This window comes from Eriocheir sinensis, chromosome 52, assembly GCF_024679095.1.
Source record: "Eriocheir sinensis breed Jianghai 21 chromosome 52, ASM2467909v1, whole genome shotgun sequence".
In the NCBI taxonomy this organism is placed as follows: Eukaryota; Metazoa; Arthropoda; class Malacostraca; order Decapoda; family Varunidae; genus Eriocheir; species Eriocheir sinensis.
In genome coordinates, this window is record NC_066560.1 from 6,503,685 (window position 1) to 6,529,080 (window position 25,396).

The 25,396-nt window shown below is 41.3% G+C and overlaps 1 protein-coding gene and 1 long non-coding RNA gene across 9 annotated transcripts; one reads left to right on the forward strand and one right to left on the reverse strand.

Annotated features, from left to right (window-relative positions):
* Positions 1-74: 74 nt before the first annotated feature.
* On the reverse strand, positions 75-11,067 carry LOC126982985 (uncharacterized). 2 transcript variants are annotated; one of them, XR_007735471.1, is made up of 2 exons: positions 10,922-11,067; positions 75-3,167 (listed from the first exon to the last, which is right to left on the reverse strand). It is a non-coding gene; the product is annotated as an uncharacterized LOC126982985 (long non-coding RNA). The 2 variants fall into 2 exon arrangements; XR_007735470.1 differs by lacking the exon at positions 10,922-11,067 and adding an exon at positions 4,013-4,415.
* LOC126982980 (cellular tumor antigen p53-like) lies at positions 4,493-25,396 on the forward strand. Of its 7 annotated transcripts, none has more exons than XM_050835360.1 (11): positions 4,493-6,047; positions 10,940-11,227; positions 16,125-16,205; positions 19,854-19,916; positions 20,189-20,317; positions 20,500-20,695; positions 20,947-21,160; positions 21,787-21,913; positions 22,119-22,205; positions 22,498-22,607; positions 23,102-25,396. In XM_050835360.1, the coding sequence occupies exons 1-11, from the start codon at positions 5,934-5,936 to the stop codon at positions 23,781-23,783; spliced, it is 2,091 nt and encodes a 696-aa protein (XP_050691317.1). In that variant the 5' UTR covers positions 4,493-5,933; the 3' UTR covers positions 23,784-25,396. The 7 variants fall into 7 exon arrangements, with proteins under 7 accessions (XP_050691317.1, XP_050691320.1, XP_050691318.1 ...); XM_050835363.1 differs by having other exon boundaries at positions 4,494-6,047; positions 10,940-11,191; XM_050835361.1 differs by lacking the exon at positions 4,493-6,047 and adding an exon at positions 7,471-7,945.

The window sequence follows — 25,396 nt, forward strand, 5'->3', positions numbered from 1 at the left end:
GTGTTCATCTCCATAACCCTTCCCCTTAAATACAACCATGGTATGGAGTTTTAGTAGAGGTTATTAATATTAAATTCATCATTCTAATTTTATTACCAGACAATCTTACATCATATACTAAAATAATGTATCTACAAATGAAGTCCCATCCTGGGCCTTGTGAAGCTCATTTGTACAGAAGCAGATGCTGAAACCTGCTTGCTGTCACAAATTGCCAGGAGAGTTGGTCAGCATGACATGACCTGCTGCATCAAAGTTTACTTGAACAAATAAATAAAATGCATCATTCTGGTGTGGTAACTCACCTGATGCGGAAAGACCCTAAAAGCCCACAAGCTTAGGGGGGCGCCTCTTTAGCAGAATGATAGAAGAGTGACTTCCTGTCTGGCTGGACACAAGTTCAATCCCCAGCGTTGGATATGTTTGTCCCCCCTTTCCGGATCTGGATCAATTTCCCGTGCGTTTTGTGACACATAGATGTTGTGTGGATGTATAGGGAAGTGGAATTCTGGATATTACACTGGTTAATAGCTGGAGATCTGCAAATATACATGGTTAAGTCTGCCAAGAAAAGTAGTTAGCAAATGTACCCCTGTCCATCACATCTTGACAGTTGCAACTCTGATGTTTACTGGCATGTATTTTATCTGGAAGCAAACCTGTTGAAGAACTGAAAACATTTGTTAAGTACATATTTTTCTAATAATGGAAATTAATTGGTGAAGGCTGACAACACTAGTTCTCTTTGTTCAATTATCTTTAACCAACTAGAATTAAAGAAGAGCACATGGACTCCGGTGTGCAAGCAGTCTGTTTTGATGCTGTTTTGTAGGTGTCTTAGAGAGATGAGGATTACAAATGTCTCCCATGTTTTCCCAGTATCATAACAGGCAACCTAAAGAGATGCCACTCCGGTGTTGCAGTAAGTGAAGGTGTATCTCAGACTCCTCTTGACAATGTTTGCCGAGAACATTTGCTGAAGTTGTCATAACTTATTCAATTCATATCCTGCCTTTGTGGGAAGTGAGGTCAACAGCTGATGAGGATGATCTTACCTGCCACATTAGTATTTTTTTTCAGAGATGTGACTTATCACCAACAAGAGAGATACAGAGCATTCCTAGCACAATTTTTACCTCTTGAGAATGAAGAATTTGATGTTTGTCTGTCTGTCCAGATATCCTGTGGCCCCTGGATTCCACCTCATCCTTAGGGCAGAGGTTAGCGGGCCTAGATATGAATCTGTGGGCCCAGATTCAAATCCTGGCCTGGCAGGTGGAAACCAACTCTTCCAGCTTGACTGGTTGATAAATGGGTACTTGGGAAAGCCTGGGGAAGGTAGACTGTGGTAAGTTGGACGTCACATTGGCCTAGTGTCCCGGGAGTATTGAGTTCTTACCCACCAAAGGCTCATGGGCCCAAGAGAGATGCCAAAGAGCTACAAGGCCACGCAGCTCTAGCATATTCTCCCAGCTGTACCTTTTACCCTTCTTTGTGTCTTCCAATTTCCTCCACTATGCATGTGTCTACAGTGTGTCTCCTTGTGGCACCCTTGGTAACTGTGACCTTGCAATCCCAGGCCAAATCTCTGAAGGATCTCAGACCAGTTAGAGCCCCAGAGGTGTTGTTTGCATGACCTTCCTACTTGTGGATATGCCCTGCCACTTCAACTCAACCCAGGCAGGTGGGGCTCGTAGCCATGGTAGGCAATCCATCTAGGAAAGGGACAACTCCAATTACAAACCTGGGCAGGTGGGATTCATTAGCCATGGTAGGCAATCCACTTAGGCCCTTTGCTGAAACTCGGGGTTGCCTACAGGAAGGGCATCCAAGGCAGAAATAGTCCTGCTCCAAACCAAAATGAACGACAACATTTTCATATATGTACCCGTTCAACCCCACGAGGGAAAATAATGACGTTAAGCAAAGATGACAATGATGATGTGTCTACAGATACATGGCCACCATGGCAGTGTTGGATCTGTACAATTAATGCACTGAGGTGGCTGCCTGATGACAGTCAACCAAATATCTAGACAAACATGAGAATTACAATAGATAGTGAATATATATGATCAAACAACAAATACAGTCAACCCTCATTTAAAGAACCAGGGAAGGGTGATGTTATATCTGAAAATCTGTTATATCTGAGGGATCCAACCTTTGCACATACAGTTTAACGAACTGTTTGTTATGTTTTGACCGCCACCGACCAATGATTGTGTACATGTTCATAATCTGCAATGGAGTCAAATCTAAACCACTGATGACTGATTCACTCAGTTGACCATCTAGCCTTCAATGTTTCATTATAAAAATATACCTGCATAGTATGGCAGCTTGGTGTTTTAGGGTTGTGTGTGTGTATTGCACTGGTGAGACTATGTTAAGTTTGTCAATTACCATCTTGACAACAGTTTAGGTACCTTTAAAACTAAAGATTTTAAGATACTGACATACATATGTACAAAGCATTATATCTCTTACCAAAGGGCTATAACAACCAAAGTAGAACATGTCCCACAAGGTTTTGTGCGACCTATGAAATATGAGTTACAATGTCTCTTAGCAGTTTAACCTGGTAGCAGCGAGGATCATGTTTCTTAATGGTCCCTCTAAGCAAGAAAATGAGAAAAAATCACCCCTCACACAAACCATTTCATAATATATATCAAAGCATTTGTGATCAGTTTACGTATCATCTATTTTGGGGGGTTTATATCATGGCACAAATTTGTCCTGTCACTGCTACACGGTAAAGCCACAAATTTGGCCCGTCGCTGCTACCGGGTTAATTAACTTACTGTTTTTTGTTCAGTGAGGGTACGTGAGAATCAATAATCTTGGTGATACAGGCTACAGTTACAAAACTAAAGAGTATGAAGGTAAATATGATGGCTTTCGCTAGATCTTTTTTGTGGAACTCTAAATAATGACAAATCTAACCAGAATGACCATGAATTATGGAATACTTATCACAATTTATATATCTTTACTTACCTATCTATTCCAACACATCCCTCAGTTCATTGCTTTTGTGGTACAGTGGTTAGCATGACTAGCTATGAATCTGTGGGCCCAGGTCCAAATTCCGGCCTGGGCAATCGACGTGCAGCTCACCAAGTTGTTCATCCTCCCTTTCATGTGGGTCAATAAATGGGTACCTGGGGAAGGTAAACTGTGATAACACCTTTGTCACACTGACCCAGACTGTGTGGTTCGATCAAGAGCCAATGCGAAGGAGATGAGCTCCGAGGCCACACGCAGCTACGAGTATAGAGTGGGCCCCCAACTTTACTGTTACCTCAGAGTTTACACTATCATTGTTGAAGAATCAAACCTGCGCTGTTATGTCGCATTTCCTAACAAAACCAAACTTAAACCTAACAAATAGTAACCTATCGCTCCAAAAATAGTAACATCACTGCTAAGGATACTAACATATCAACGTATCAGCTTTAGAATAGTAGCCAATTGCCACTTGATCAACTGCACAAATATCAGAAACCTTTAAACAAAAACAGTTACCAAAGTGATGATTAGCACGTTAAAATCTATCTAAATAATCAGTGTCAGCCACTGGAAGGAGTTGGGTGTAATTCTGGATGAATACCTGTGGGGCTTGGCTACTAGCTTTGTGGGGTTGGAATACTTTGTAATTTTGTGGGACAAGTTTACTATCTCTAAAAATAGTTCAGTTTATTTGGGTTGGGGTTAGTTTGAAAGTGGTCATAATAAACATGTAAAAAATCCTTCACATTCAAAGAAGCATAACAATCTATGCCAGAATAGTACTTATGAATGTTCAAAAATGTTTGCCAATAGTTACCTTACATTAACCTAATTGAGTTAATTAATGAGGATATTAGACAGAACTATAGAGACAAAATAAGTATATAATTTGAAAGGTTCTAGTCCAACAATCCGAGGAGTTGACTAAATTTAAGGTACTGTCTAACCCAAGAGCAAGATGATAATACAGTAAAGTAAAAAGTGGTTTAGGGCATACTCAAAGGTGCGCGTGGCGTCGGTGGTCATCTCAGTCACATTGGGTGTTGAGGCTGTGGTGGGCAAGGCAGGACAGTTATCTCTACTTCCTTATCGGATTTATACACGTCACCTTAGCACAGAGGAGACGTGACCGATGGCAGTCGTTCACCGTGAGTCATATTGCAAGGGATAAGTTAATGAACCTTGAACCTGTTACTCTAATACGCAGTTCTCCTCTCCACAGGGTATAATCATGATGTCATCTTATCTCTAGAATCACCACCAATAATGGCTGGAAGATATTATTTATTAAGCTGATAAGCCTCCTACCCTTCCATACGCAAGTTAACACACTCAAAATACATTTTCCTTGTCACTGGGTCTAATTATGAAGTCCTCTTAGCTCTAGAATTGCCATTAAGGTTAAATAAGCCTCCTACCCTTCCATACGCAAGTTAACACACTCAAAATACATTCTCCTTTTCACTGGGTCTAATTATGAAGTCCTCTCTGCTCTAGAATCGCCATTAAGGTTAAAATACATATACACATCAGTTAGTAATGGCTGGAAGATATTAATTAGTAAGCTGATAAGCCTCCTACCCTTCCATACGCAAGTTAGCACACTCTAAATACATTCTCCTCTTCACTGGGTCTAATTATGAAGTCCTCTTTACTCTAGAATCGCCAACAATAAGGCTTAAACACACATACATCAATTAGTAATGGCTGGAAAATATTATAGTAAGCTGCCTTGAACCTGCTATACCCTCCCATACGCAAGTTAGCACACTCAAAATACACTAAATTTTCTCCTCTTCACTGGGTCTAATTATAATCTCCTCTTAGCTCTAGAATCGCCAACAGTAAGGCTTAAACACATACATCAATTAGTAATGGCTGGAAGATATTAGTAAGCTGCCTTGAACCTGCTACTCTCCCATACCCATTACCCAGTTACCACACTCACTCAAAATACATTCTCTTCACACATCAATTAGAAATGCCCGGAATATTAGCACAAGTGGATTAACCCTCCAACTTGTCACTCTTGTCAAGCTCCTGTCACCTGAAGTGTCAACTACATCTCAGCTGTTGAAGAGGTTCTCCTTTCTCTAATGACATTTTTTTTTAACGCCTTTTCTTGAGGATGTTTTCTGGTGTGCAACTGACCATTATTCATAGCACATAGCAGTTACAGTAATACCCGTTAATGCAGACCCCAAGGTGGTTTACTTAGGGGGAAAAAATGTGAACGAGATCATTTTGGCAACATGCATTCCGGAGATGTGTTACCGACTTTTCTTTTATAATCGTATCAGTAGAGATTACTAAGCACAGGGTCATTGATGTTTCTTTATCGATGCATAAGATGAGCTGTGATGTAGAAAAGTCACCCATCTTTACCACTTATACTTCCATGTCTCCAGCTCAACGTTTGACAAGGATTTCGTAGGAGTTTGGGGCATTTCCGGAGGTTTTTATGACCCTGGTGGTAGTTTGACCTTTTTTCTGTACTATGAACGTGAAAAAATGCTCATGAAAACCCGATCGATCACCTATTCGGCCTTTGGAAATAGTTGACGTGAGAGGCGGACTAGCTGGCACCTCACCTCAACACGTGTGTGAGTTGCCACCGAATCATCGTTTAACTTTCTTTTTCTCCGATAACAGGTGAATTTTCTCACATCTGCAAGATTCCAAGGTGACCACAGGTGTTTTAGCAGCACTCCGAGCAGGCATACAAGCATACTGAGATCTAAAAAGCATTTTCTGTAATAGAATGCCCAGCAACTCCTCATTCATTCATAACGCACGCTGATACACCCACTAAAGTAAACCCCCTCCTCAGCCTCCTGCCACAGTCTCGTGGTAAGAAGTAGCGAGGAGATAGGTGCGACAATACATCTCCTGCCGTTTTGCCTTAGATTCTTTTTATTATGTGTGAAAACGAGCTGCTAAGTACCCTGTATGGAGACTCGGGCCCACCACCACCTGTGACGGGAGCGGCACACTGGGCAGCCCTCGAAGTGTTGGTGCATGAGCAAGAAAAGGTAGATGGAAATATTTTTAGTTATAGATGTCATTATCACGTCAGGGCGGTGGGGACGGCAGGTAGATGACCAAGGTAAACTGTAATTAGGTGCTTTCAAGCAAAATACAGTGTTGTTTGGGAATCAATTTTATGCATAGATTTTTTGTGTGTGGTTCCGAAAATAGGAAGTGTGTGTGTATGTGTGTGTGTGGAGAGAGAGAGAGAGAGAGAGAGAGAGAGAGAGAGAGAGAGAGAGTACATATGGGTCTGGAATTTCTCTTTTTTTTTTTTTTTTTTTTTTTTTTTACAAATTTACAGGTATAGATAATAGGTAACAATCTTTCTAAGTATGTATATTATAGTGGTTTTAGTGATGGTGTTCTGGTCTTCACGTGCCGGCAAAGTAAGCCACGTACAGCAGGTTGCTTGACTTTGAGTTGCTATAACAAGTGAGGAAGGGAAGGGATATAGGAGAGCGGAGGAGAAGCCGGTCACGTCACGGTGGGCCGGGTGGGGTCAATTAGCCGGAAAAACGTTTGACCAGAAAATTAGCCGGCAGTGTGCGCGGTAATTGTAAAACTAAGTGCATACAACACCCATCTTTATGTATGAGCTGGCTGTGCAGTGATCTCGGACTATTGCTGGTGTTTCCCTTGCCCTATTTTTACTAAGGACACATTTGTAGGCCTCATACGGGCTATAAAGTCAAATTTAATAATAAAAAATAATACCACTCAGACGAATTTAGTGTTTGGTATTAATGCCCACGCTCTCGAATGGCAAAGTGTATGGTACCCGGCAACCGAGGATGGTCATAATATGAATAATGCCCGGTGAGGAGTATGGCCATTTAAAAAAAAAAAAAAAAAAAAGGTTGACAGTTCCCGGCACGCGTCTGGTCCTGAGCCAAGGTGCCAGAAAAGAAACTTGCCAGACGTATGATGATTCTAAATTAATACCACCAAATATGCTCTTTTTTGTGTGTGAACATAATTATATAAACCCTCAGCGTTATACTATACCCAGTCTCAGGAGGTAAAGATTGGCTCTTGGATTAAATTAGATTAGTTATGCGTACACACACACACACACACACACACACACACACACACACACGAAGCTTAAAATTGCATAATAAACAACCTTGAGCAAAGCACCGACACATATCACGAAGGATACGTTTGGCTCCCATTTCAATTCCGCGCGGGACGGCCCCCCAAAAAGTTGTCAGTGTCAGTGCCAGTGATAACATCTTTCATGACGACCCATAATGATTCAACGCCACCATCAGCTACTAAGATATATATAACGAGTGTGTAGACGATGGAGGTGTATGGGGGTAAGGTAAGTAGGAAAAATGGGTTGTTAATATATAATACCCGTGCCGCTACACAGAGTTTATATGGCAATCATTATGGCGGGAAACTGTGAGCCAATCAGAATGTCACCAGTATCTCCAGAGGCGCAGAAAAGTCAGAGTCCAGTGTTGCCAGATCTGCCGAAATATCATGAGATTTACTGAAATTTTGATGAACCTCAGAAATAATTTGTCAATCTCATGAATAATTTAAATATTGCTTTTCCAAATTTTCACCAAATAGTTAAAAAAAATGCTGATATCATGCTTTTTAACCTCATTTTATCTACATAATATATAGCACAAGAATCACTACATATATATTAAAGTGCGTCTGCCGAATTTTTTACCTACCTACTGAATTTTCTCGCAATAATCTACTGAAATTTCCTCTGCGCCATCTGGCAACACTGAGTCAGACCACTCTGCGCTTGTAGAATGGTAGTGCCGTGGATATGTTGGGCTGCAGTGTCCCTCGCTCCAGGCTCCAGTATAGTGCCTACCTCAGCCGCGACAACAGTTCAGCCACTCTAAGAAGGAGCATGTGTTCGCGTGATCAGGTAAGTCTTTGTGGTCATGATCATTTACCTGCAGCTCCGTAACTAAGGACAGGTGTGCGTGTGGTTTAGTGGTCAGAGAGTAGTATGGTGACGGACTATTGTGTCATCTTTGGCAAACTCCGTGCTCTCGCAGTGTTAGCGGGAGCTTTTAAAGACTGTGGCTGGTGTGGTGTAGGTCAGGTATACGTCCTCAACGACCTCCGTGTAACTTGAGTCATGCAACCCATTGAAAGTGCATGCTCTCTCTCTCTCTCTTTCTCTCTCTCTCTCTCTCTCTCTCATCGTGGCAAGCTTCTTAATTATGCGCACTTAAAACACTGTGATGACTTCGGGATGTGCGATAAAAATCATACGCCCTAATTTTGCGTACTGAGAAGAATCGGGTGTGGGGCGGTGGCTGGAATTACATGTTGGCTATTAATAGTATGTTGACATCATGCTGTAATTTTTTAATCGTATATACCTAATTAAGTAGGACGCTGTTTCTTTTTCTCCTTTATCGATCGAAGTAAAGTAAAACCAAATGATAACAATATAGTCCCCGTAATCGTAATCGTGGAGGGGAAAAGAAATATTCAAATCGTCCGTGTCATCATGGCCGCCTGTTGCTTGCAGACAACAAGAAGGAAAATACTGACGGAATGATATGAATGGTATGCAAGGTAAATATTTACGATGTTATTTTCCTAGGTAGAAGCACAGTTTACTCTTCTTCTACTCCCGGTGAAGTGTTGTAGTTGCATTGACATTCGGGGGCTGTCAAAATGGCAGAGTTGCAGGGATGGAGGAGGAGGAGGGGATCGAGAGTAACAGGGATGAGTCAGGAAGGGAGGAAAGAGGATATAAAGCGAGCTCGCGTTTACATTGTCATTTTAGTATCAGTTTACCACAGGGATGAACTTTTTTTTTTTTTTTTTTTTATTTTTTTATTTTTACAGCAAAGGAAACTGCTCAATGGCAACAAAAAGTGCAGAAAAAATAAGCCCGCTACCCACCGCTCCCACAATACGAGTAGACATAAGTAGAGTGGCCAAAAGAGAGGTCATTTTCGGGTGGAGAGGCGTCTTGATAAGGATTTAATTAAGGACTTCGAGAATCAAGTCGTCACCGGATACGGAAGAGGAGGAGATAAGCAGAATGAGTCACTAATGCAGACCGTTGAAGATGACAGTTAACCAAACATTACGTTATTTCTTTCTGTTCTTGACCACGAAGAAAGTATATGTAAGCCTTATCTTATCGAAAGGGAAGGATAAGAAGCGGAATGAAGAGCAATTAAAGAGCTGATCGAGTTCTTTGTTTCTTTTAAAGGATCAGTGGTTTGGCCATATCCTGCGGGTGTCTAGTGTAGTATCGAAGGCTTTATTTGTACGCTTTTACTTTTCTTTATTGATTTCCCTTTTTTTTCGTCCTTTCACCTATTGGCGTGGAGAGAGAGAGAGAGAGAGAAACATCCGTGAGTGACCTGGTAAGTGAGAGAGGATATAAAGTGAGCAGACGTTTACATTGTGATTTTACCGCAGGGAGAAGAATTAGGTGTAGATCCGGATTTGAAAGAACGAAAATCAAGTAGTCACCATGGCCGGATACGGAAGAGGAGGAGATAAGTAGAATGATAATAGTCACTACGTCACTACTGCATACCGATAAGCCATTATGAATATTTTTTTTTCTTATTTATCATAGTAACGAAAGGGAATTGTAAGAAGCGGGATTAAGAACGAAGAGCTGTTTTTTGTTTGTTTATAGGTGAGCAGTAGTTTGGCTATATCCTGGGCTGTCTAGTGTAGTGTCGAAGGCTTTATTTTTACGCTTTTTTATTTATTTCCTTCGTTCTTTCCGTCCTTTTACCTAACAGCGTGACGAGAATGAAGGAGGGTGGGGGTGGGGGTGGAGGGAAAGGCGTGGAAGAACCAGATGTATCTAAATAAGGATCCTTACGTATGAGGCGAGCTAAAACGTTTTGGTTGTGACGCTGTAATGTTGGACTCGATGCCTGATTGGTGGACGGCGGGGGAGACATCTGTAGGTGGCCACGTCGCTGATTATTTATCCATTAATTTTATTCTCTAAGGAAGTCTAGCGGTGTTCTTCATAACAAGTGGTATTTAATCTTTCCCTGGTACTATTCGATATGGCTTTATATTTTACCGTCACGGCCTCATTGCAAGGCTACCAATAATAATTATATTTTGTACTTAGACTCACTCAGGGTCGCCCGTCGTAGTAATCTGTATTTTTATCTGAAGAACTTTAGTCGATGGGGATGAGGGCCCTTTATACCTCCTTGGATGAGGGCGTGTATATTGTAATTATCCTTAATATTATTTGTATACGTTTTACTGGGATCAATCCGCCCGTGGACCCGAACGTTCGGGGCAGCATCAGTGAGGTGCCAGAACGTCCGCGGGTTGCATATGCATCCAACAGGCAGGCTGTTGTTGAGTAGTGCGTGAGGCCGGGAAACTGCTGTTGACGTAGAACAAGTTATCGCCTTTTCCCCCGTTAGATATGTTTATTTTCCTGAGCCCTAGGTCTTTCTGTGTAGGTCGCAGTAGTCACACAACTCCTTGGTAGCTGCTATTTGGTCATATTTTGGTGACGTTTTATGTCGCAGGTACCTGTGAGGCTGGCGTCTGGCATGTAATACACCAACACTGAGATTAGCACGCGCCTCGATTAAAGAAACTGGATGACAGGTATATATTATGGCGTGGACGCCTGGACGGGCGTTAGCCACCTGACCGCCCACAAATGTCAACATGTCACCCTACACCCCTGTTTTTACCCCTTAATTCTCCTTTTCGTTTGCAACTTGCCACCACAGACATTATCACCCTAAATAGCCATACCACCCCATCACCTCCCTAGGTTCACCACCACCCAACCTTTTCTCCCTCCCTTCGTCACCTTCCCTGCCTTCGCTCCCTCCCCCCTCCTCTCAGCCGCCACGCCAGTCCAAGCACCACTACTTACACATTTTGTTACTTGCAGGGTGGTCGTGAATCTGTTGAGATGGCCCCCCGTGTGAACACCGAAGAGGAGTGGAAGAGACTCAGTCCGCCTTCCGAACACTTGCCCAGCCATTTCATGGAGGAAGACGCACTATCACCTCAGTGCAGTTCTATAACTGAGGCACTTGAGAAATATAATCATCTAAGGTCACCATCGCCATCACCGCCACCGACATCAACTTTTGTAGCTGTATTGGCCTCGAAACTCCCTCGTGGCTCTGTTCTACTCGATGCGAGTGACTCGACTTGGACATCACCACTTCCGATCGTATGTGTGTGTTATGTTTCCTTCCGTAGATGTGACGACTTCCGAGCTTGTTTTCTTCTACACTTTCACTCTTGTTTGGACACGACTGCACTTGTTGGTATTTTACATTTTGTTTATTCGTTCACTTTTTTTTCCAGCGGATTTTGTTGATTTCATGGGCGCTGCTGAAAAGAAGTTTGCTCTGGTTGTAGTCTCGCCTCGTTTTTTTTTTTTTTTTTTTCACGTGGGTAGTTGTGTTACGTAAGATATGTACAGTCGCATCACACGCCGCTACAGGCACAACACCGGCCGATGAAGTGTTCCAATGTCTCTGGGTCACGTTTGCACTTTATCTCACATTGCCACTGCAGAACCTATTCCTCCAGTTCAGTTTGAGGAAGTTCGTTCTTGCCTGATTATGTGGCTGTATGGTCTCGTCTCGACCCACGGAGTTCTTTTTTGTTTGAACTTTCTATTGTGGTCCGGCGTTTTACTTTTTTCTTCTAAGCTTTTCCATTCTATTTCTTTGAATGAAGACGTCACTGACACTGTCTCCAATATTTCCTGCTTAATTCGAGTTTGAGTTGTTAATTTCCTTTTTGTACTTTTTAACTGTTTCATCCATCGTCCGTAGTGCTTGACAATGAAGACATAGCAATTGATGTATCTGGCCCCCCTTGAAATGGTTCCAAACTTCCAACCTCTGATCTGAGACAGCAGATGGCATCTATAGTAGGTCGGGGCGTTACATACCTTGGAAATCTTGGTTGTCAATCCTTTGGAGTTTTCCGGTTTGCAGAGGTTAAGTCACCTGATTAATTGGTAAAGAGTGTGTTCAATTATAACGAAACTTTCACACTCCAGATTCTTGAAGATACAAATATGAAAATAAGTTACAAATTTTCCAGCAGTCTTCCTGTGCTTTGTTTTTCACTGGTGCATTAACACAAGTCTCACAGGTGTGGTCTTATCCCGCCGTCGTCTTATGCACAGCTACCTCAAAATACCGCATCCTCACTGTCTTCGTCAAACGCAGAAAAAAACGGAGGGAGTATGAGGCGCGATACAGACGGTGAAGTCAACTCCACTACCCTCCGCAATAGACTGGTTCGTTCGTTCACCCCCTTATACTTGGAGTCCACGTAGTCTGCTGTTTATTTCCCAAGGTGGTGTATAACGGCTTATTCATCCTCGCTTGCCTGACGTGTTGAATGCTGATTCAGGAACACGTTGGCTTCACGGACCGAACAGCTCAACTAGTGTGAAGATGTTGCACCAGGGAGACGAAACTAATATATATAATCGTCATCACGTGTCTCAGAGAAGGAAATGCTTTTAATACCAGCGGAAAGAGTAATATTTATGTGATTTATTGCCGTGTGTGTGTGTGTGTGTGTGTGTGTGTTGTGATGCAATAGTTTGAGCCCTTGAGTTTATGTTTACTATCGTTTTTATTATTATTGTTGTTTTCTTTTATGTAAAGTGATGAAAATCTCTCTCTCTCTCTCTCTCTCTCTCTCTCTCTCTCTCTCTCTCTCTCTCTCTCTCTCTCTCTCTCGTCCCATGACCCATCAGTGACGTAACCGTGACGCCATGATGTTGCCATTTATCATTATATCCTTCAATATAACAACTGATAATAATAATTATAATAATATTGAAGCCAGAGATACGGTAATGAAAGGGTAGCAATGATATGTTTTGTTACAACCGTTTGTGTTTGTGTGTGGAGAAGGGAAGTCGGAAAAACCGGAATAGTTGGCACTTGGCAGAGAGAGAGAGAGAGAGAGAGAGAGAGGCAGCCTGAACGCGGAGGCGGGGCGGGGCGGCGACTCGGAACGTGTAGCTACGCGTTTAGCGAAGCTCTTTGGAATATGAAAGCGTTGGAAGAAGTGCAGCCAGCTAGTGGTAGTCGTGTTGGTGATGGCTGCAGGACTAGCCCAGGTGCAGCGCTCTCTTTGTTACTCGCTCGATGTCTACGGATAGTCCACTTTATGCGATACAGGGTTATTATTATTAACATTATTATTATATTATTATCATTAGCAAATAGTAGTAGTAGTATCTTGATCTTTTTTATAATACAGTCTTGGAAACATGTTTTATAATTATAGCTAATAAGGAGTTTGTCGAATTGTGATACATATTTTTTTTCCAACATGCCGCGCGGAGCAGTCAGCACAAGCCAGCCTTAGCCCACATTCCCTGACCATTACTTACCCTGCCTGCCTCAGCTGACTCGCCTTGTAGCCACCTGACGGAGATTCTTGCTGAAGGAACCTGGTTAACCTCTCCCTCGCTCCCAACCCTGAATGAGTTCTGCTTTCTTGTGGCAGTACAGAAAGAAAGATATTGCAGCTGCCGCCGCTCTTTTGCTTTCCCGATCTCTGTTGCTCAGGGCATTAATTGTAAGTAACCTTTGCGTTTTTCCTACTTGTGTCCTTACAAGACTTAGTCGAGCTCGTATTGATTTGTTTGTATCAACCATTTAATCGTAAATGGCTAGTGTGTGTGTATTTTTTTTCCTACTTGTCTCCTTACAAGACTTAGTCGAGCTCGTATTGATTTGTTTGTATCAACCATTTAATCGTAAATGGCTAGTGTGTGTGTATTTTTTTTCCTACTTGTCTCCTTACAAGACTTAATCGAACTCGTAATGATTTAGTTATTTATATCAACCATTTCATCGTGAACAGTGCATGTCTGTGTACTTTTTGTGTCCTTGCAAGACTTAATCGAGCTCGTACTGATTTAATTGTTTGTATTAACCATTTCATCGTGAATAGTGTGTGTGTGTGTGTGTGTACTTTTTGTTCCTACTTGTGTCCTTATCAGACTTGTTCGAGCTTTTACAGATGTTTGTATTAACTATTTCATCGTGGTGTGTGTGTGTGTGTGTGTGTAGAGAGAGAGAGAGAGAGAGGTGGTGTACTGTACGTAATATCAATGGCAGTTCATCAGTAGTTATGATAAGTCGAGAGAGCGAGTGGGCTGACTCGACCTTCCACTCCCAACCCGCCGAAGACGACTTTCCCTTGCCAGCCAGCACTAATCCCGACATTGTATTGATCACTCACTGTTAAAGCAAAGCAGCCTCATCGATCTATCTTAAATAAGGCGTCATTCGGTTCACCTAAATTGAAGCATTTTCAAATCATTTCCATCTCAGGAATAGATCATGACTTCATAGTTGATGATTTAGTGGTATGCGGCAGCAGTAGCTTTGAAGGCTATGTGTACGAAGTGTTTTGGACGCTAGGTCGCAGTTATATATGGATTTTCATGTAATATAATCTTTGAATTTGTCCTGCCGAGAGTTGTGTGTGCCCTGCAGTGGTTGAGGCGGCAGCTGTTCGAAGAGGAGGAGGTGTCTGTGTGTGGATTTATCGCAGCCCATCCAAAAGGCACCCGCCAGCGAGGCTAGACTTGCATGTGTTACCGCAGCTTTATTTTCTACTTCTTTATTTACTTCAAAGCTGTCACCATGCGCATGTGCACATTTGCCATGAACACTAACTTTACCCATTGGTCATGTATCTAAAAAACAAGAACCAATATCTCGTTCGATTCGAAGCAAATAAATATTGAACCTGAGGGTGTCTAAAACATGTTGGCTCCAGTCTCTACGTGTCCGGTGAACAAGTTCGTTGTTCAGAAGTTTCTAGTTGGAAAGTGTTCCCGGGAACCCTTATTTCTTCACGCACACAATAGCCCTTTGGCATGCAATGTGTTCAGACACCCAGGACCCACTTGGATATGTGAAGAAGGCAGTGCAAGCTATAGGAGCCACGTTGGACCCCAAGTCTGGGTACGCCAGGCTGACAACCTTGCTAAGGCGACCCCCTTCCCAAATATAGCGGTGCCTCACGCTGGCGTAGTTATAACCGAGAACACTTGTGTTCTTGTGACCACACGGTGTTAACCGTGTCTGATATTTAAAATGACACTAAAATAGTGCACCAAAAGTGAGGCTGACTATAATGCGAATCAAAAGGGCACCTCTAAGGGCAACGGGCATGGAGGGCACAGGTTGCATTCCAAAAAGTGAAGCGCCTGATGTGAAAGTTTCAGCCAGCATCAAGACGGAGAAAAACACCCATTATCACAGCCACTCAGTCAAGGGACGTTCAATCGCCAACAGGAAGGGAGGAGCAGCCAACCAAATGGACGATGAAACTGAGGTGGCCAAGGCCAAGCTGCGGCACCAGGAGTTAATGGGACACATCAAGGTGGAGATGGACGAGGTAAGCGGCGGTGCACCCTTCGTGGCACCTCGAGTTCGGGGATGGTGGTCCGCACGCCACTGCATTCCTCCCTGTGTAGCGGGCTTGCGTCGTCACCACGTAGGGCCGTAGTCATCTTGCCTGCTCTTAATCGCTCTCCTACTCGCAAGGATATTTTGCTTATGCACAACTATTGGGTGGTCGTTATATCTCTTAACGCCGTTATTTTCTATTAGCCTGTGATGATTGTTATGATGTTAAAATACTTGGCATAGTGTACACAGCGTAGTAATCAAAGTTTGTGCTGCCGGAGCTGTGGAAAGGTTGTTGTACTGTAACCCGACGCTGCCGCTTAGTGACATGCTTCAGCCTGTTGGCCGGACGCGCACCCTCACCCGACCTCCATGGAGGGTGGGGGAGTTGGGGGTATAAGAGGTTGTGGGGTGGGGGTGAGATATGAGATGGTGGGGAGGAGGGTTGAAAAAAGGCTATTATACAGGACTCATTCTATTTTATATTTCACTTTTCTACTCACAGTTACCAACAATCATTCAACATTTGCCAATTTAAAGATTTTTGTTTGAAACCACAAAGATATCTTAATGTTTTATTTCGCTCCGGCACATCCTAAAAACAGGAAAGCAGGAGTGTATGCCATGGTCTGCCAGCTCTCATACCATATCACGTTATTGCAGGGGAGCGAGGAGTCCGCGGACGACCCGACCGATGACCACACCATGGTGATAGCTACCCAAGCCGTCACTTTACCACAGGAGGTGCGCATCTCTCTCTCTCTCTCTCTCTCTCTCTCTCTCTCTCTCTCTCTCTCTCTCTCACACACACACACACACACCAGGAAAAAGTAGACTAATAGTAAAGCTAAAAGATGACAGCACCTTGGCCTTCACTATGGTTTGCTTGAGTCATAATTTTGTTGCCCTTTAATTTTCCAGGAGAAGGAATGGCTTCAATTTGCATCTGTCAACGTTCTTTGCAGCTGATTTGATTTATATTTAATCCCTAAAGCAGTGCGAAATCTTGAAGTTGGATTGTTTGGGTGCCCTCTAATATACCCATTTCTGTATTTACTTAGGGTAACAACTTCATCTTTAGAATGATTGATGTATGGGTTCCTAGGCTCCAAGTGGAGGTGAGGAAAGCTTATGCTTAAAGCCAGTGGCGTACCCAGAAAATTGAAAAGGGGGGGGCCAATATTATATATATATATATATATATATATATATATATATATATATATATATATATATATATATATATATATATATATAGTTTTTTCTGCGTCCAGTATTATTGCAAGCGCAGGGATCCCATACAGCTTGAGGATTCGGGTTAGATCGCTGGGGTAAAGTTATTATTATTTTTTTTTATACATGCATTGATACATACATATACATACATTTTACATTTTCGAAGTTTGTTGGTAGCATATAATTACAACATAAATCTGGGAGATTTAAATAATCTTTAAAGTACTAATTTCATGTTACTTGAGCGAACATTACTTTTAAAATCTTGTTCATTTCTGTAATTTGGACTGCAAAAATTTACCCTCGAAACAACACTACTTACGTTAAATTAGAACTACATGTTCTCATAAAAAAAGTAATATACTGGCAAGGAAAAAAATGTTATATTCATATAACATGTATAATCTTCGTTTATACAGGCTGCTGCTGTAATACATATTTTTACGTACAAGATACATGAAAACTGGGTCAGGTATTTTATGAATATAAAATAAAAATTAACTAGATGAATTAGATTAGTTACTGTCAACAACAATACAGTGAAACTGGTTTACCTCAAATTTATGCGTCTGTTCTTACGTGCAAATTCATCAAGGACTTCATGATCAAGATCTGTGTCACAATAGACCAAATAAGGCCAGTCCATTTAAACGACTTTCATTCATTGCGTTCCTAAGGTATGTTTTAAGCAATTTAAGGGCACTAAAGGATCGCTCATTGGTGGAAGTGCTAACAGGTAGAGTTAAAAAAATTGCAATAAGGTGGAAAAATTTGGGTATGTGCCCAATTTTTTGGCACATGCCAATGTCTCAACAATTTGCTTTGACCTCTCATGAGATTCACGACGCTTCCAATAACTCTGCCCCCGTAGATATATGCATTCATCTTCAACGAGATCTGCATCTCCATCAAGAAATTTTCCATAAAATTCAACTGCCTCCTTCAGTTCAATAAAATCAGTATCAACTGAAAGAGAGGGAACAAGATTTCCCAACAAAAAACTCCTAATGTGTTTAGATGCAAACCTTTCCCTGAGTTGTGCTATAGCAGTGTCGAAAAATGGGAGAAAAATAGCTCTTCGATAGTTCTCCTATGGAGTTGCTGATGGAGGGTTAGCCTTAATTATGTTTCTGATGACCACTGATAGTTCAAGGCTTCTGGATGATACCTCCGTACCTTTCCTCAGCTTAGGCAAAAAGTTGGTTGAACTTATTTCCATCACGATAGGACTGAAATGCATCTATGCAGCTCTGTGTAGCTGCACTTCCAAGAGCACCCATCAGTTCTTGTTGTGACCCCTGCAGCTTTTCTGGCAAGGGTTTGGTGACACTTAGAACTGAGGTGAGCACTTCCAAACTCATGAGAAAACCTGGGTCACTTATTGCTATAGATTAGGCTTGGCTGCTGATTCTTCACCTAACGTGTTTTGCAGTAATTATTCTTAATCATTATTTCATTATTTACCTACCTGATTAACTGAACTATCCGGGGCATCAGCCGAGTCAGTGGTGACTTTCTTAATTGCACCAGATAGAGTACGTACGTGAAGCGTTTTCTGGCGTTTTGTGACCAAGGAGGAAATATGTAAAATCAATCAGAATGGAAAGGCACAAATCCCAAGCCTGCGTGAATTCAAGAAATGACACACGCTATAGAAAAAAAGTACTACATAAAAAGAAAGTGAAGTCTATCAATCATAATTTTCAGAAATTTGGAATTTTTGGTCAGAAAATATTATACGGATAACATGAATAGGCTACGGCCACGTGAGCCTACGTCGTCAATGAATGTTTCTCAAAATAGATCACCTGCTCTTATTCAACTCAGCAGCTCCATTGTTCAAGTGCTGAACATACAATAGTTATACTCAGCCACTCTACACTGTCCACTGTCAAGAACAAAACAGTCATTAAAGGTGGTAATATAGCGGCAAAGGTCGACGTCACAGGTCCCATACGCGTCTCGCGTCGCCTGCCACTCTCCCCGTCATAATACAGAATCAATTATTACATACTCACCACTGTTACCAGACAAGTTCGCTTGCTGCCTCAATAGTATAATTATATAGTCCTCCAATCACTTTGACTGCACCTTACACCTAAAATCAAGTAAATCTGAGAGGCAAGAAGAAGAGAAGGCACACTTACGACTTTCGTGCTCTCTCTTTCTGCCAAAGCCATCCCAATCTCGTATTTCACTATTCTTCTTCTTCCTGTCTCCCCGCTCCCGCTACAAACATCTCTCCGCCGCTTTCAGTTGACAGCTTGACGTCGCACTCTACACACAATTTTATGAAGCCATCATTTAACACCTTCCTTTTTTATCACTCAGAGCACACCTTATATCATACCATTAACTCAAAACAAAACCAAAAGGGAAATAACTCGGTCAGTCGGTGTCACTGAGCTCTCAACTCTACACACACACACACACACACACACATTCGTAATCGTAATACTATTATACATATTCCTATTATTCTCCTGTAATATTTATTTATTCATTATTATTTTTTCTTTGCTAAAAGGGGGGGCCATGGCCCCATAGCCCCCCCTCGGTACGCCACTGCTTAAAGCCGGCCTTGCCCAAAATAATTGTCAAATCAGGAATGACATAAATAATTGGCAGATTTTTTTTTTTTTTTTTTTTTTTTTTTTTCCACACATTTGAAAGTGTTTTGTAGGTTAGGTAGCAGATTAGTGTCCTCTATAAAGCAGCAATGTATTACTGAGAGGTGTGGCAGGGACTAGAATAAATCAATCAGTGCTGTTTCTGCTATTGTTTTTGCTTTACTGTCTTAAAGAAATATGAAAGAATGTGAGAACTTATTTTGAGGTGGGTTGTGCTAATCTTAAAATAAAATAATTATGATAAATTGCAGAAATTTCAGGATATAAAAATGGTAAGTAGCAAAGATTTGGAGATAATATGGCTCAGTTGAAAAAACAAATTGATTCATCATCAAAACTACCTCAAACAAATTATGGGAAAGTATACAATCAAAATGTATGGCTAATTTTCTGTTTTAGAAAAAATAACTTCCTTCTTCATATTCATCAGATCGTTGCTTTTCAGGCATTGCCCTTGTTAAAACTTTCCTTTCTGATAGGATGAGAATTAGGTGAAGGTGAGATGAAAAATGTTGTCTCTTCACAGAATGGCTACTATGCATCCCCAGTGCCTCTGACAACAGGCCAGTCACAGCTAATCGTGAGTCAGGTAAGCTATCAATGTATGAATTTTGTTGTATTGAGAGAGGCTAAAAAAGGCAAGCATAAAGTAGTAGTAGTAAAAATACAGATACTGTAAAATATTTTTACATGGCAACGTACATAGTTATTTTTATAGTCTTTAATAATTGTAATGTTAATATATATGACCTCTGTTACATTTTATTTATACTATGATGATTTATTACCATGAAAGAAAAGCTGTAGTTGTGTGTAAGTGGTTAGGTTTCACTAATGAGCTGATCAAACACTTTATTGCAGAGTTCCCCTCTGCAGGGTGGAGTGAGCGGGATGGTTGATGTCCCAACCCTTATTGACATGGAAGGGAAGCACGGCTTCTCAGTGTCTGTTGACGACAAGGAGCGCTCCACCAAGAGTCCCATGTGGCTGGTGAGTAGTAGTTGACTGACATGATGCTTCTAGGATAGTAGTCCCTACAAAACATCTGCCAGTGGAAATTATATACAGTATATATGATGGATAATGTCATTTTTAATTTGATTAGCTACTCCTCTAAGCTGTGTTAGATAAGTAATGACCAAACAAATCAAGTGACGTTGTTCCCTTTTCAGATGAGCAACATTGTCAACAAACTATACACAAACCTTAACAAAGCTGTGCCGTTTGAAGTCAGGATGAAGAACCCCCCCAAGGGCAATGTGAAACTCTTCATCCGGGCAGTTGTTGTGTTCTCCAGTCCAGAGTTCCTGCGCACGAATGTTACCCGGTGCCCCAACCACGCAGCACCTACTGAAGCAACCAACCATGGTTAGCACTGAAATACTCAGATCAAACAAAACCAGTGCAAAAGATGATATTGTGTAGAATCTTGTGTCAGGAAAATATTTGATTTCCTGTTTTCATGAGTTTATACCTCTAGCTACCTCTGTAGGAAACTGATGTCAAATTTCTACCATTTTCCTATTCAAACCAAACTTCTACCATATATTTTTCTTATCTGGACCCAGTTTCTACCAAAGATAGGGAAGCTAGCCTCACCTTATTTATTCCTGCCACAGACTTTCCCTACCCAAACCACGTGGTGAGGGCAGACCACCCTGCTGCGCACTACCAGCAGAGTCAGTCTGGCCGCCTCTCTGTCGTGGTTCCTCTCGACTTGCAGCAGAGCAGCCCAGATTATGTCCTCATTTTGCTGCGCTTCATGTGCCTTGGCTCCTGTGTTGGTGGCATCAGCAGGCGACCAATCTCCATTGTGATCACCTTAGAGAATGGGTGTGTATGCCTTTGTGTGTTTGTATTTACCCATGTATGTATAGGATACTCTCATATATATAATCCTTTCCCTGAAAGACTGGGATTATAATTAGGATTATCATCAACGTCCCTGTTTTTTATTTGGAGTGCCAGGGTGGGAAGTCAAAGAGGCCATGTGACCATTTGGATGAGTTTTCTAGTATAATAACAACCAGTAATAACTACTTCCCTTCAAGACATTTTCAGGGGCATTCTTTAAAAAGATATGGTAATTACTTTTATTGTTGTGAAATAGAGCAGAACCTTGAATAGAGTGAAACAATAAGATCCCTTACACTTCCTTCACCACTGCCATAACTGTCCTTGTATGATGACATGTCTGCATGTGAAAAGGTTAAGGATCATTTGTTTAAAGTGAAATGAAAATTGAAAAAAGTTCTTACTCAAAAAATATATATCCTTCCAAAAAGAGGTAGAAGAAAGGAACCAAAATGTGTAACGTCATCATTAATAATTATCAAACTTAATGTTGCTCTTGCTTTTATTGTGGTTGGACATCATTATCATGGATGGTACTCACATTGTTTTTCCCAGTTCCATCCAGAAATAGGGAATTGGAAGTAATTTTTTATTTATGGTCCCAGGCAAGCTGAGGTGCTGGGACGCAAAGTGATTGACGTGCGGGTTTGTGCCTGTCCCACACGAGACATCAAGACTGACGAACAGGCTGTCTCCAATAAGGGAGTCAAGCGCAAAGGATCTTCAACACAGGTAGGAAATAGAAATTGTCTTCTGAAAGAGTTTGTTTCATTACCTTTGTTAGTTTTTTATTGATTGCTATCACTGAGCAGAGATGCATCTCATCTTTACATTTATAACAATGAACAGCTTCAGCTTTTCAATTTTGTTTTTGTTTTGTCATTTCAGCAGCAACACCTTTTTAATGACCCAGTATGCTTCTTTTTCTACTTTCCAGCCACCTCAAGTCATCAGAAAAAAGGCCAAAACAGTGGAGCCCAGACCGGAGTTGAGTGAAGGTTCCCAGGAAGTGTTTAACATAAAGGTATTGATAGGCATGAAGCAATCTATTTAACATCTCACTGGGTAAATAGACTGAGGGAAGAAATGGGAGGTAGTCTTGCATAGAGAGAGGATGGAGGAGGAGGAGAGGAATTCAAGTACATGCGAGCAGCCAAAGAGAGTGCCCTGAGGTGGAAGGGTGAAGCATTAGAATTATAGCTAGATTGGTATATTTTTATTTTGTTTTAACACTCCTCATGTCAGAATGAATAATTAATGTTCAAGAAAGGCATAACTGAAGGTCAAAGGTATTCAGTGAAACTCTCCCATCCTAGGTACATGGGCGACAGCTGTACACCTTCATGATGGATATGATGCGTGTCTACTACAGCACCCACCCTGACTATGCACAGCAGCATCCTGACCCTTCCCTCATCCCATGCAGGCAAGGCACATTTATTTACTCATTATCATAATTTTTCAATTAAAATATTGAATAGCTAGATTGTCATTACGTAGACAGGAAAAGCTAATATGACATCTCCCATCCAGCTAAAAGGGCATGCTATACTTCCTGCCAGGAGGCATCCACATAAATGACCCAACATATATGGGTGAATTTTGGACTAAAGGATGTGATGGATCAATAGTTTAATTATAATTAATTTTAATCAGCAGGAGAGTGCAGGAGGCCTCAGAATTAGTCTGTATAATGTGTATACATATAATATCACTTATTTGCAAGAGTTTATCATTTTTATCTCTTAAATGTACTTATTGCCTTATGACACCATTTTTATTTAATTGTCCGCACTTCATGAATGAAAGTGATTGAATCACACCTCATGCATTGGAGTGAATTTGTGCCCTTTGTTTGTGAAATAATATATTTTGTATTAGCTTTTTCTCTTTAGTTTAAAAATCTGTTTATCATTGCAGTTCCCAGAGACAGAAGAACTCATCACATGCCAAAGAAAAGATAAACAGGACCGAGCAGGGTGAGGGAAGCAATAATGGCTCAGAGAAGTCTGGCAGCAATTCTCCAATTCATGAAGGAAACTTAGTGATAGATTCACAGGAGAGTTCTCCTCACAGCCCACCAACAAGTCAGGTGCAGCACCAGCAAGGCTCAGCCCCAACCACTGTGAACCTGATGGTCATGAACAGGGAGACCAACGGTATAGACTCCAGTGTTAAGTCAAATCCCCAAACAGTAACTGTGGCCTACCCCACTCCCTCCTCCATCCCCCTGCTAACAACTTCCACCCATTCCACCCCCCAGGTGGTCAGAATTTTTCCATCCCAGACCACTGCCAAGCCTTTGGTTGGCACACATAGTGATGCTGTAAGTTCCTCCAATGGCAGCTTATCTCGGCATGTTCCAGTCATGCAGGTCACAAGAGAACCTCTTCTCAGAAGGGGAAACTTAGACTCAAAAATTGGGACTGTCAAACAGTCACGGGCTTCCTTAAAAAACTCTAGCTTAAAGCTAACTGGGACCACCACCACTACTGCCACTATGTCCTCAGGGATGGATGCCGTGAGCCAAGAAGAAGAAAGGGCATCCCCCGGAAGCAAAGAAATGTTAGCAGCTAATGTTTTGGCAGAGAGGTTTGCTTAGAGAACATAATTATATAAAAAATTATTGTATTGTAAGAAAATTTATTGCGAGAAGATAATGTGTTCTGCGTCTTTATGTTGCTGAGCTGTGAGTGGCATGAAGGGCACTAGAAGTTTTTGTGGAAAACTAAAAGACAAATGACAATGTCCTCATCAAAACATATCCAGCTGGGCATTAGCATCAAGCATTCACCCATTTGCTTGCATTACTTTGTGTTAAAAGAGTAAAATTTGTAAAGGAAATGAGACATGAGTTTTGTATGTAGGAAATTATGTACAGTGATATTTTGGGAGACTAAAAGACACAGAATACTATATCTGTATAGTGTGCAGACACAAGCCTTAACTAAAAACTATGCACTAAGGAAAAAGCATATAGTGGAAATATGAAGATAAATTTGGAGTGTTGTATGAAAATAAACAGTGGAGTAGATGACATTAAGTTGTCAGCTCAGGTACAAAACAAACAAACAAACCCCTTAGGCTGTGGAAGCTCAGTGGTGTGTGTTGTGTGTCGTGTGTTTATTCAGTTATATTACATTAAATTATTAGCTAATTAGGTAGTCACTTCATTTCATTAGGCTCATCTTTTGTCCTGTGCCTTGTAGGCTTCCGTGGTGTGGAACTCAATCCCCAAGGGTCTAGGAGTCCTGTCCTTGCCCCCTGGAGGGGCAGTAGTTGTGAAGCCAATAGTGGAGATCAGATGCTTGTAAATAAGGCTAAAAGTGTAGGAATACACCAACAAATCCCATTCAATGGGCTCAAGAATGTGTCTTTATCTTTTGCTTGATGCTGGTTATGCCTTCCTGCCTTGCATCCGGCAGGAGTGTAAAGGTTATTTACATACTAACTATAATAGGATAAGAACTCATTTTGATTTCTTTAAATTAATATATACTTTTGTAAGCTTGCAGTAGTTGGAAGTGACCAGCTACTGCAAATATATACTTTTTATAACCAGTACCTAGATATTAAGGAAGGAACAAAGTCTGGTATCCAGACCATCACAGTTAAGGGGAATGCAGATATACCTTTAAAATACCCTAAGGTACGATCACAAAAATCAGTTTTACATTTTTTCCCATGCATCTTGTGTAAAGTTACCAGTCCCAATGGGGCAGCAAGACAGTCTTCCGTGTCTGGTGACGGTTTAAGGAACGGTGAAGCTCCACTCCATTCTGTGGGCGGTTAGCTGCTAGGAGGCATCACTTAGTCACATGGTTGATTGATATAACTATTATTGTTATACAAGTAAATATGTTTACTTTATGTGGATATGTGCAATTGCTTAAATTTTGTGTTCTTGCTTGTATATGCTTATTATTAAGTGACAGTCCTCTGCAAAATGTCAAATTATTTTAAGTATGTATAAGAATCAAGGCTTTTTTTTTATTTTTTATTTTTTATTTTTTTTACGGAGGTTAAGATTTCATGATGTTTATATGAGTGCTTGTCTGAACTCCCCAGAACTGTTGCCTTGTATCCCTCTCTGAGGTGCCTTACTCGTGCCTGCATCACAGCAGCAACCTTTGTGATAGTCATCCTGTGTGTCAGGATATAACTTGTGAACTCTGGTACTTCTGATGCAGAAATACAATGAACCAAAGTGGAAAA